We start from the raw sequence: 12,979 nt of genomic DNA, 5'->3' as shown, positions 1-12,979 counted from the left end.
TCGGTCATTAGCTTTCTAGGTAGACTTGTAAGAATTGGACAAATCAGAAGTTTGCTCTTGTATGCAGACTTTAAAGTCTCTCTGTTGCACCGATGATGTGAAAATCTGAGTGCATTCCACGAGATGTGTTTGTGTCTGCGACCCTGAGATGACTTGGCAGCGACGCCCAGATCCTGACTGGGGTGTCTCTTGTTCGCTGAGGAGCCTCGATGAGATTTCCCAGCTACTCCTTTTCCTTCCTGCTCACCCCCCAACCCCACCTCGCTGACGCCCCTCCAAAACACTTAAAGCACACTGGGAAAGGATCATGAGAAAGGATCGAACTGTTGGCCTGAATTATTCTCACTGAAAAAAAAACAGGTACATAAAAAAGGTAAAGTATTGTACAACTGCATGTCACATGTACAGCTATTAGTTAGAAGAGTTGTAGCATTTCTAGGTGAAACATTTTGAACATGCACATCCTGTCCGGCAGTCACTATCCGCCTTCACACCTGAACCTCATCCCTTCTAATCATGCAGCCCTAACATGCTAGCTGCTTGTCAGCCACAATCAGGTAAATTAAAAGATAAGATAAGACCTCTTAAAGGTGGCTAAGTAGCTTGGGCCAATCAATTCAGTTTGATCGACAGAAGTGTAGCATTGACTCCTCTCCTGTAACTGTCTGGAAACTTTTCCAACCCTTATTTTCCTGGGATTTTATTTCTCATGATAAACATGAACATTATAAGAGATTGGTAAGAGTTCAAATTGCAAAAGAATGGAGGGGGAAGGATGTTTTAAATGCTGTTTGAATGGTAAGAACTGATTCAGCCTCTGTGGAGATATAGATGTCTACAGTCAAGGAAACTTTCTTTCCAACAGATTAGAGCAGGGGTGTCAAAGTGATCCAGTAAAGAGTCGCTGTGGCTGCAGGTTTTCATTCCAACCAAGCAAGAACACACCTGACTCGACTTACTCCATCACCTGAACTGTCTTCACACAGTTGATTTGTTGAACCTGCAGCCACACGGCCCTTTACTGGATCACTTTGACACCCCTGGATTAGAGAGATTATATCATTAAACATTTGACCTAGGGAGAAAACATTGCTCATAGATTAAAACATCTCCTTAATGTGTCATATTATGAGGATATTGAGCTCGGAGGCACATCCGAGTGCTTCTTTGACAAATAGGGAGTGTTGATTACATTTGTACAATGTAGGATTTTGACATTTTAATGTCACTAATTGTGGATGCTGTGTCTTTGCTCACACACACACACACTCTGTGACACACACCCCTCATTCACGGGCTGAGGTCGAAGCCGATCGAAAGGGAAATGGGCCGCTTTAACATCCCACCTTTTCCCAGATCCTGGGAGGAGCATGTGCCTAGTGGCAGGGGAGAGAACAATGGCAGGAAACTGGGAGAGGAGCGAGGGAGTTCCTGTTGGCAGGACGATGCTGAAGACGATAGCGGCGAAGCGCCTGGTGTAAAGTGGACACTGGCCCGCCGCCCTGAGCTTTAGGAACTGGGCTCTTTAAAACTGTAATAAGCTTATTGTTTGAGATGTTTTGAAGACTTTGATTCCAAATGTCTGACGTTTAAAGGGCGGGATGTATTTTGCTTGCAAAGGTGAATAACCATCGTATCTGTAGTTCGTAATGTTGCCCTTTGGTTCTGGTGCATTATGTGTTGGTTTGAACATCTTCATCATCAGAGAGTTTGTGGTTACGCTGTTTTGTCTGCGGGAGCCCTTTCGTCATCGTTGGGCAGTGTAACAGTTAATAGGGGTCCCCTCTCAATACACAGTTTGTACATATCACACTATAAGTACTGAGAGCTCGCACTTGACACTGCACTTCCTTGGGTCCTCAGCAATACACCGGGCAAGTGTGAAGTTGATCGGATGAAGAGTTGCGGAGAAAATTGAAGTACAAACATACAGTCTTCCTCCATTTTAGTCTGCTGTCTTAATCTTTGGTTATAATATAAATCATGCATAGTTTTCTGTCTTTTCTTTCCATTTAGAGGCTGTTGCAGCTGGAGTAAAAGGTGAAGGTAAAAGGTGGTGGCATTGACGGAGGCCCGCAGCTGCAAAGGACAAAAAAAGAAAAGAAGGTAAAGTAAAGTACGAGCGCTACACCCCTGGCAAGGACTCTGGAAATTACCTATCCCAGTGATGTATCCACACTTTTGATCATGACGTCCCTCCAGAAGCACCAAAGCTACCGGACAAGAAGTGATGAGCTGCTCAGATAAATCATGACCCTGCAGCGGCGGTCTGAAAGGGCCGTGCAGCGAGCGGCAGACTTCCTGCGGTCCCACCCAGACCCAGGTCACATCCATACAGCGGGGCCACATTGCTCACCCCAACCCCTGTACTGTACGCCCTCCACACCCTCCAGCACAGTCAAGAACCTCATTCCATTGTTCTCAGGAGTGAAACATCCCGACGCACAAGTGGTCAGATCATGCGTGTGGTATGTGCGTGCGTGCACGGCAGAGCGTTGTTCTGTGAGCTCAGTTTGCCAGATGATTCTGCAAACAGCTCAAGCTTTCATTGAAGTGGAGTTACTGGAAACGACTGCAGCTTATTGTTTCGAGTTTGAGTCATTCTTCCCTCGAAAGAGACAAAGCTCATCAGTATTTATACAACAGCTGTGTTTCTGATTAGAGACGTGTTTGTAAGGCTCAAACGCAGAAGATATTATCTTGTTCTGATCGGTTTGGAGAGTCTTCAAAGTACTTCCCAGAAATCATCAGTGAATCAAAACATGTCTTGTTTAATTTTCTGTTTTGTCAAAGTATCTGATGGAGTGTGGTTCTACTTCTTTTGCTCTTTGCATTCCTGACATACCACTTTCTTGTGCATCAAAGGTTTTTTTTACAAGGATGAACTCATGATGGATGGGAAATTTCCTTTTTGGGGAAAGAAAAAAATCCATTTGAACGTCCCACGAAACACGCCTGAGCTCCAGTTTCTCCAGCAATGTGACACTACATGTATATAGGCATAAATTGGGGGGGGGAGAACTGATTCAGCCTCTGTGGAGATATAGATGTCTACAGTCAAGGAAACTTTCTTTCCAACAGATTAGAGCAGGGGTGTCAAAGTGATCCAGTAAAGAGTCGCTGTGGCTGCAGGTTTTCATTCCAACCAAGCAAGTGTTTTTGATTGGTTGGAATGAAAACCTGCAGCCACAGCGACTCTTTACTGGATCACTTTGACACCCATGGTATAAATGAATGACAAAGCAAGCACGTAGCACGTTTGGGCTTTTCTGGAGACTTTCAGGTAACTGATAGAGGTGGGATAAAAGGTGAAGAGGAAGTTGTTTTAGGCAAGATAAACAAAAAACACTAGATATTAGTTTGCATATTAGTCTGTGCCCTTTTAAAACCTGTTTGGTGTCTAATTTGAGACGCTGTTTAACACTGACACACAAATATTTCTCTGCTAAACCGGATGTTTTTCTGTATTTTTAGGTATTCCTCCTGTTGTAGTCACCAGAATTTAATGTTTACGACCTGCCCGTTGAGTTAGCTTCCCAGCTAAATTATAGCCATCAGAATCAGCATTCATTTAGCATGTATTTGCTCCTGCCTCTGGGACAATAACAGTGTGTTACATAAGGTCTTAATGGTCTGTGTCTCACTCCATATCAGCCAAATTAAAGCTAAACGAGAATGTAATCGTTTTCTGCAACTTCTAAACATTTCTGCACAAGAGTACGTGTCTCCATTCAGGTATTTCCTGTGGAAATGTCCCCGACAAATACCCAGAACTGCCACCAACTGGAAACACAGACAAACCATCGGCTAAATGCTTCAAATTACAGTGGAAGCGTGCGGAAGTTAAGGCGGTAAACAAGTGTTAGTCATGAGACTGAGGAAGTGTTTGCTACCAGCACACAAGAGTCGACGGATCAAGAGTTCAATGGCAATGTATTCTTAGAAACAGGAAGCCTGCAATGCATCCACTGCTCTGATTTCCACTGAGGTAAATAAAGGGAGGTTGGACTGATGTTGTGATAGGTAAACAACATCTGCACTGAGATCTCTCTCATGTGCACGCTTCAAGTTCATTATTCTTATCTGTTTTTAGGAGGAAATGAGTGCCATCAGAAACCACACAGGATATCATCTCTCATGCTTCTGTAGCAGGATGAAAGTTAAACATGTAAAAGGGAGAGGTTGCTGCGATGCCCCATGCACTGTCCGAACACACATGATCCTTCGTGGATTGAGGTCGGGAGGATGACAGGCATGCAAGTAGCTCGTAAATAACGCTTTCACTCATAAACCGCCACACACACATGCTTCTGATCACCAGGCGGATGAGAGAAAAGTTGCATGTTGAGTCCAGCGTCTGAATTTGATAAACGAGGTTCTGCGAGGATAGCACTTTTCCTTTGGGACTTCCCTGATTGCACCTGGTCACATATACATTTCTGGATGAGGAACACACACAGCCACATGCCTCTCTTTGTCTGGAAACAATATTCATTTCAGTGGGAAATGTTTTCTTAGGTCAGACAAGGAAATCCCACCCTTAATTAAATATGTGGTAAACATTTTCTTCCATATGTCTTCGAGTGGAAGGAGAGCAGCGATCGAACTCAATTGTGTTCTGACTCTCACTTTAAAACAGCTTGTTTTTATTTACAGCATTATTACTTCAGTGTGAACAAGCATTTACTGACACAACTATGTTACAAAAGTGGAAATGAGATTCAGACTGTGACTAAAAGGATCTCGTGTAAAACACACATCTGTGTTTCATGTACAACTTTTTTTGTGCCGTTCTGGACACATCTGTCAAACTCAAGGTTTACTACTTGCTTTAGCTGGGCTTTTGATCATATGCTATGTTCTTCTTTAGTGAATAGTCAGAGATGGAAGTTATGATCTCTCTTCTCCATGTAAACGACCACTTTTATGTCACACAATCACACCTGACCTGTGTATAGCCGTAGAATATGGTAGAAAGCTTCAGAGAAGGCGAGTAAGTGAACCTTGAGTTGCGACTATTTCAGTACAGTATACATTATATATATATTTAATGTAAAGAAACAGTTTGACACTTTGGGAAATATTCATCTTCTTGACTTAGATGAGCAGATTGACACCAATCTCATGTCTGAACAGTACAAATGAAGCTGCAGCCTGCCACTGGCTAGCTTAGCTTAGCATAAAGACTGAGGAAACTGCTGAAACAGCTAGCCTGGCTTGATTAACCAAATTAACCAAACATATATGTTAATTAGTGAGCTTTAGCAGTGCTTTCAGGCAGATTTTGCTACCTTTAGACAGTCCAAAACAAGCTAACGCAGTTAGATTACAGTCATTATGCTAAGCTAACTTAGCTTAGTAGCTTCATATTTTCCTTACATGCATGAGTGTGGTATCATTCTTCTCGTCTCACTCTCGGCAAGAAAGCTAATTTTCCATAAGGTCAAACTATTGCTTTAAGAAATCAATGCCACCGATCAGACCTTAGAGTCGAGACAGCGTAGCGTCCGGTGTAACACATAATAAATATCTGAATATGTGCCCACCATTAAGCACATTCAGGTGCAGTATTCAGGGTTTCTTTAACAGCAAAAGACGATACCTGCGACACTAAGAGGATTTTTTTCTCACTGCAGGAATCATGTAAATTATTATAGTAACATTATGATTATGATTCCAACAGTGAAGGAAATCGTTTAAAGCATTTTAACAAGTTTGAATTCAGGGTTCAGCGCTGCACATTTAAAATAGTAGTAGTCAAAGTAATACTTTTTGGGGAGATAAAGCTTCCCTCTGTCATTATGCTAAGCTATGCTAAGCTAAGCTAACCATCTCTGTTGAACAAACCTTGGAGTGATCTTGTAAAAAAAAAAGCTAACAAGTGTATTTCCTGTTTTTGAAGGCTGAAACCAGCAGCTCTTCTCTCGTCAGGATCTTTAACTTTCACCCCGAAGTGAAGGTGAAGGTGATTTTTTTTACCTTATCAGTGAATCAACACGAGTCAGTTCCTGCTGAATTTGTTTCCTGGACAGATGATTCATCTCAAAACATATAGAAACCTTTAAACGTGTAACGTGAGTTTTAGCTGACTGGAAAAATATACATTTAAAGGCTTCATATTTTGTGCTTTTATATAGGATGTCATATTCAAACACAAATATACGAACCAACACCTGCACTTTTCTCTCATATTTCCCTTTTCCAGCATTTTTGAATGATCCGATATGAAGCAAAAGAGAAAACATTGAGCTAAACAGAGCATTAACTCGACGTGATATGACAGTTTATTATTTATCAAACACTCCTCACCCTATATTCTGAGTTGCACGCCTTTAATTCTTTAAGTAAAGCAGGGATGACATTTAACAGAGCGAGTGAGCTGTGTCTTTCTCCTATTTTGTGTGTTTTTACATTTTACATGTTTAATTCTGTAGAATACTAACCACATAAATCATAGTACTTTGTTCTTTTACTTTCTTAAAGGCATAAAGTTCACCTTTCCACCTCCTTTTCTGCTATAAGGCTAACTCTGGCTCTGTTCTTTGATGTTTGCATTAACAGATGAGATTACTCGGCCTGCAGTGAAGAGTTTATGTGCCGTTTACTAAAACTTGGAGTGTGTTTTCAGATTTCAAGACGTGGTTAATCCTTCACCGTGATTTTTAAACTGCATCAGTATCCTCAAATGAGAAGCTCTCATGATGCAAGCTAAACGGCTTCTTCGAGTTCATTCCACGCGATGCAAAAAAAGAAAAAAGCATTACTTCCTTGTGAAAATGCTTTACAGTGAGGCCGCTCGATTCATGGACTCTTCCCTGTGTCCGGCAACAACGCCATTGAATATTTGGGATGTAAATAACAATGAAGAAACAGTGTCTTTGGTCTCAAGCTCCTACTGTTTTGGTAATATTTGTGAGAGAAAAAAAAGTAAAATATGAGTTTTTGGAGAAAAACATTTCAGTTTCCACGAACGGTCGTAAAACTCCAAGATGACATCGATCTTTGTAACATGTTGGGAGAAGTCAAAGAGCCTCAAGTGCCACCTTCACACAAAAGGGCTGTCCGATCTGAATATGTCTGAGTAGCTCTTGCCATTCATGTGCTCGGTGTGGCTTTCGATGCTGTAGCAGCGGTGTACCTCTGTGAGCGACGACGCCACGTACGAGGCCGAGCGGAAGAAGTCGGCGTTGGCGAATACGCCGGCGAACTGCATCCGCTGCTGGTTCCAGTTTCTCCGCAGAACACTCTGGACCTGCAAGAGGAGACATTGAGTCGATGTAAGAACGACAACGACAAAAAATTGCATTCATCTGACATCTTTAATACAATTTTGGTGGAATTCATATTGAGGCAAAACTAAAGTTTGTCGGTCAAAATATGCTGAATCAGGCTCGTCACTCACCTCCCCATTGAAGAAGCAGAATATTGTAGAAACCAAGAGACCCTGCATGAGAGGAAAAATACGTTTAGTGAGAAAATCCACACGATGGGATATCCTTAAAGCTCAAACAGCTGTTATTCTAGAAATATTTGTAATTTTAAACCCCAAAATGACCGAGGATGTTGCCAGTTGGCAGTTCTGCAACAAGTCTTTTACTATAATATGATGCACCAGTAATTTTTAATGGGTAAAAGAAAATGTGGCAATATTTTTGCAGTGGAACAAATCTGCATCGCCTCATACGTGTGCACTGACCTGGTAGTGCATTAGGATGTCCATGAAGTACAGGTAGATCTCAAAGACCCAGTGATTCTGGGGCTTGTAGGGGAGCAGGACAAACTGGATGCCGAGCAGAGGGATGAGGATGAGGGTGGCTCTCACCGCCCTCATGTAGAGGCTGGACTCGGCCTGGTGCGTCACTCTCAGCTTGGTGATGAGAACGCGAACGATGTTCAGCAGGAAGAAAAGATTCACCTGGAATCCAAAAGACATGACATTTGATTCAGACACAAAAGACATGCCCTGTGATGTATGTGGTCATGTAGTCATTTTGTATCCTTTTGTAGTCGTTTTGCAGCTATTTTGTATCAGTTGTAGTCATCATGTGTATGTTTTTGATCATTTTGCATGTGTTTTCAGTCATTTAGCGTCTCTTTGTTGTCATTTTGCATCTCTGTAGTCATTTGTGTCTCTTTGTACTAAGCATTTTGCCAGTCAGCAACCTTTTTTACGAGTCAGGAGAACCCCTAACCCCTGAGCCTGTGCCTGGTAGGCTGTTCAGTAATACATCCATGCACACAGGCGCAGTGCTTACCACCAATGCAGCGCAGATGGGACTGTGGATAATGTACAGCAAGGGAGTGTCTGAGCTGACCCAACATCTGTGAACGCATGAATCAGATCCTCATATTACACAGTATGAAAACACTTGACTGAATTATATCTTTACAAATGGTCATGAAGGAGAAGACTCACTTGTCGTTGTAGTAGCAGTAGCGTGCTATTGAATGTATCACTGCGGGCACGAGTGGAAAGCCTGCAAAAATCAAACGAGATCATTAATGACATTTCAGCGTAATAAGGAAGTGAGATGTGCACGATGAAATATGGACATGCTTACCCCAGCCAAGCAGATAATACCACATGAGATGTTGTTTTTCTGCAAACACCGCCACAACGATCAGAGTGTGCAGGTAGATGCCCTCGCAGAGCATCCAGAAGTAGTTGCAGCTCAGCAGATACAGGTGGATGAACATGAGCAGCTTGCAGCTTGACTAGAAAAAGAAAAAAAAACAATATGAGGAGTCGCGTTTTTGGAAATAAATTAAACGCAAAGCAATATGCGGTGTAGTCAGATCACTCACAGAGTCATTATACGCGTGGCCCTCTTTCTTCACCACTGTGGTGAGCCAGACGACGGTGGTGATGGAGTTCAGCGCGAAGGAGAAGAAGAGGTTTTTGTGGAGCGTTATCCTCTGGCAGCTCAGACTCCTGAGTGTAGACACACGTTCATACACATGTTACATCAGCTTCAGTTGTTCTAGCATTGAAATGATCGATGTCATAGATTTGAAAAGAACCCAGATGCTTTTCATTCAGAGGACATTAAAAACACAAGACTTTCATTCATTGACAATTACGAAAAGGGAAACACAGAAAGCTCACTCACTTAAAATGGAAGAATATTCCCAATGAGATGAGCAGTGAGATGAGCGACAGGCCGTGACCAATCATGACCAAGTAGAAATGAGTCATGGCCACCTCCTAGGAGACAAAATGAATTCAACTTCACAGTCTTAAAGATCATCTATATGTTCATCATCATATGTCGTCTTTATTCCCTCTTACTGTCGTGTGATGCGGTGGGTTGGCGTTGCAGTTTGTGAAGTTTGTCCACGTCCTGTTGCTCTCGGGGTGGCGTCCCCACTCACCCGTGTCTGTGCACACTTTGAACGCCATCGCTGTCAACACATTGGCAACCACAATCTTACACTTCTGTATAAATAGTAAATAGTACACGGCACGCTACTTAGAAGATACTTTGGCTGTTTCGACTGCAGGTAGAAAGGGGTCTTTAATAAAGTTAATATATTGCTACAGCAGCTTTAGCAGTTTGGGGTCCCCTGCTAAAGCTGCCCCCGCGACCCGACCATGGATAAGCGGTTGAAGATGAGATGAGAGATGAGTTATTGTTGGAAAAATCACAGATGACGAAGAAGTTTACCATGAGGATCAAAATCTTCATAGTAGTCCGGGCAGCCCTGCTCCGTTGTTCCCACTTCAGTTTCATCCCAGCACAGCCACCCATCCCACGTGGCATTGCACACTGGGCCTGCGGATAACAAAGGATAACACAGTGATGTGTAAGAGTGGCTTAAAATGAAACAAATAAAAAGTCACATCACAGGCCGATTATCATCCTTTCACCTATTGCTTTTGTTTTGCGGTGCGATCCTTTTAAAATCCTCTGGAAACATTCGTACTGGGCTGTGGCGATTTGGTTCCGCGTGGACTGGTGTTCACCGCGGTGGTTCAGATGCTGGTAATCGTCTTCAGGGTTTGCCAGCACAAGCAGCTTCAGAGAGAAAACACAGGGGCATCGTAGATAAAACATAATGTGGATTATTTTAATGCAAATAGCAGTCACAAGTGGTAATGTCTTCTGGGGCTCTGGGGGAGATAAAACCACTCTCCAGTTGCATTATGGGAAGTGTAGCTAAAAAGGAGTATATCTCAGCTTCTGCTGCTCCCATTTAGGTCATTCTTCATTGAATCTGCCTCTCACCAGTCTCTTAACCTTATGGAAGTGCTATAGTAAATTACAGCAGTACCCCTTTAATGAGAGTATCGGGAAGATTAAAGTATACAGCCAGTCATATACAAAGTTTGAAGCACTGAATGATGCCTTTTAAAGAAGCAGAGAGGCTTTAAATATTCTGAAAAACAACAAAAATACAGACAAAAACAAATATAACTCGCTACAAAACTGAATGGGTGTTCACGGCAGATCAATGATGAAACAAAAACATTCATGGCTGCTTCTCTTGAATCATGTGATGGTTAGATATGACAGCTACCTTATTGAGGGTGCACAGGACCAGGAGAGACGTGAAGAGGTTCAGATCCATCTGCTCTGATCACCGTGACGATTCTGAGGAACAGAAACGCACATTACTGTGAGAAATTGTAATCCGAGAACATGATACACACTTAAAACACTTATTTTAAACACTGGGATCTCTGCTCCAATCCAAAGGCATGTAAACAGAACTGACAGTGACCCTCCTAAGCCATGTTTTTGATTTGTAGCGGCAGGTCTCCCCTATTTGGACTCGCGGGTCGCAGATGTGGCCTTTTGCTTCCTCTGTTCCCCACAGCTTCCTTCCTGCATGCTTATCATGCATGTTGAGCACGTTTAACCAGGATTTAGCCAAAAGACCTCAATGTGGCAAATCAGTAAGAGCATGTGCTGCAAACTTACTTACTGTACAAACACTACACACATGCTTTCATCAGATAAAGTCTTCATGTGTGAATCCAAATGTTAAGCAGTTACTGTGCGGCAGTCGTTGCTGCACACAAGAATATCAAATCACAAGACGTTATTTCAGGTAAATAATAGCGATTCATAACCAGATACATAGCAAATACTGTGTGTTTCCTGTTTTAAAAAGGTAAATATTTTATTCTAATACAATATGACCGCAGCATTTGTAGCCTGTTGTTTGCAACGTCTGTATATAACACACATCTTGTCATTTATTTCTTTTCTTAATTACGTTAGCTTAGTTTTGTATTCATCCTTTCCTTTTTTATTATTGTTTGCCTTCCTCCTAATGCTAACTGACAATTTTTTTAATTATCTGAATTTCATGGTGCTTCATGTGTGTGCAAATAAAATAAAATGTAAATCACGACAACATATCCCTCTTGACTTTAAAATTACCTCTTCTATTCGATTTCTAAGAAAAATAAGTGGCAGACATTTATATTTGCAAATGAACTTTACATAAGCCTTTTAAAGTATTTGGTTTCACAAACATATGTCAGTGGTGACATCTTGTCTGGTTCACAGTCTCTGGTGAGTCTAAATGACGAGCCCGACAAATGTTATTCATTTCAAACCCTCCCTGACTAGAAGTTTATAAGATTGATATCTTCTCGAACACACCCAAAGACACATGGTATATCTCACCAAACGCATACAAAGACACTTATGAACTGAAGGTTACTCCCTTATTGTGTGGGACATCTGTACCAGGACACCAGGGTTTACACTTTCACACGTGAAGTCCAGGAAATCCCATTTCATCACTTTATATAACATTAATGTACTGTGTTTCCAAAGAGGGGTTGACACATCTGCTACACATTAGCCTTCTCTAATCTCCACTCGTGTGTTTCGTCATGTCATATATAATAAAGTGATCTTACCCTGACAAAAGCAAAGTTCGTACTGTAAAGAAAAAAAACTCACCTCTGCAGGAAAGGAACAATAATAAAAAACACAGTGTTCTTGAAGTGTAATCCTTCAGTCTGAGACTTTACCTCTGCAGGAAAAGAAGAGCAAGTAGTCCTACAGCGTGTGTGTTTCTCAGCAGAGCCAGAAGCAACACTGAGCTGTCCTGATAACAACTGACTGGGGAGTGGATGACATCACATGCATGCGGACAATAGGACACCCCTACAAGGCTCTGCTATTATTGATGACATTTACACTGTATCATTTTTGCAGTTATGCATATGATAAAAAGTCAACTTTACTTGCATTACATCTTTAGATGGGGTTTTGTAAATGTATTCACTTTATTGCATGGATCATGCTTATTTGTGTGTGTGTGTGTGTGTGTGTGTGTGTGTGTGTGTGTGTGTGTGTGTGTGTGTGTGTGTGTGTGTGTGTGTGTGTGTGTGTGTGTGTGTGTGTGTGTGTGTGTGTGTGTGTGTGTGTGTGTGTGTGTGTGCCTTTTTTGTATCTGTGGTTGATATAGTTGCAAATATTGAATATTAATTCACACAAAATAATAACTACTTATTACTTACTGACTGGCTGTTAAATGTATTAAATATATTTTTTAATTTAAAAAATAAAGATAAAATGTCATTTTCACTGCTTTGAACCAATCAGCAAGGTTTCTGTTCCTTAGCAACGGCGCCCTCTGCGGGTCCAAAAGCTCCATGGCAACAGCCTGGTTACCATGGCCACAGCGTCCTTCTCGGTACGTTGCTCTGCCGCAGTAACTTGCGGCTGGTCTGAAGGAATTTATCGACAAATAAATATACTTTTTATGTACTTTCAGACGTGTACGCCACCTGAGGTAAGAATATTAGTGAAAACTGAAAGTGTCAACGTTTGTTTGCTGTTTGTCAACACTCTCCATTAACCGGAAGTTGTGAAAAGTTGTTAATTTACGTGAAGCTAGTGCTGTGCGTGACATTGAGGAGGCCTCGGGGAAGACCCAGGACCAGGTGGAGAGATTAGATCTCCACACTGGCCTGGGAACGCCTCAGGATCCCCCAGTTAGAGCTGGTTAATGAGTT

General features: G+C 41.9%; 1 protein-coding gene across 1 annotated transcript; it reads right to left on the bottom strand.

The window, feature by feature from the left end:
* Positions 1-4,737: 4,737 nt before the first annotated feature.
* Positions 4,738-12,035, bottom strand: calcrlb (calcitonin receptor-like b). Its single transcript, XM_083937824.1, has 13 exons — positions 11,919-12,035; positions 10,519-10,592; positions 9,869-10,016; positions 9,666-9,773; positions 9,290-9,402; positions 9,111-9,205; positions 8,806-8,932; positions 8,562-8,715; positions 8,417-8,477; positions 8,256-8,322; positions 7,697-7,915; positions 7,403-7,444; positions 4,738-7,252 (listed from the first exon to the last, which is right to left on the bottom strand). The coding sequence occupies exons 2-13, from the start codon at positions 10,567-10,569 to the stop codon at positions 7,046-7,048; spliced, it is 1,392 nt and encodes a 463-aa protein (XP_083793950.1). The 5' UTR covers positions 10,570-10,592; positions 11,919-12,035; the 3' UTR covers positions 4,738-7,045.
* Between the last annotated feature and the right edge of the window lie 944 nt (positions 12,036-12,979).

Source organism: Echiichthys vipera (assembly GCF_963691815.1).
Source record: "Echiichthys vipera genome assembly, chromosome: 23".
Taxonomy (NCBI): Eukaryota; Metazoa; Chordata; class Actinopteri; order Perciformes; family Trachinidae; genus Echiichthys; species Echiichthys vipera.
The sequence above is the reverse complement of the archived record's forward strand: the minus strand, read 5'-3'. Positions and strand labels throughout refer to the sequence as shown.

What these genes read in the sequence shown, in the direction of transcription:
- calcrlb (XM_083937824.1), bottom strand. Translation starts at nt 10,569, where the DNA reads ATGGATCTGAACCTCTTCACGTCTCTCCTGGTCCTGTGCACCCTCAAT. An exon ending in TACTGCTACTACAACGACAA is followed by an intron (nt 8,323 to 8,416) that starts GTGAGTCTTCTC and finishes ATGCGTTCACAG; the next exon opens with ATGTTGGGTCAGCTCAGACA. An exon ending in ACATCCTAATGCACTACCAG is followed by an intron (nt 7,445 to 7,696) that starts GTCAGTGCACAC and finishes CCTCTCATGCAG; the next exon opens with GGTCTCTTGGTTTCTACAAT.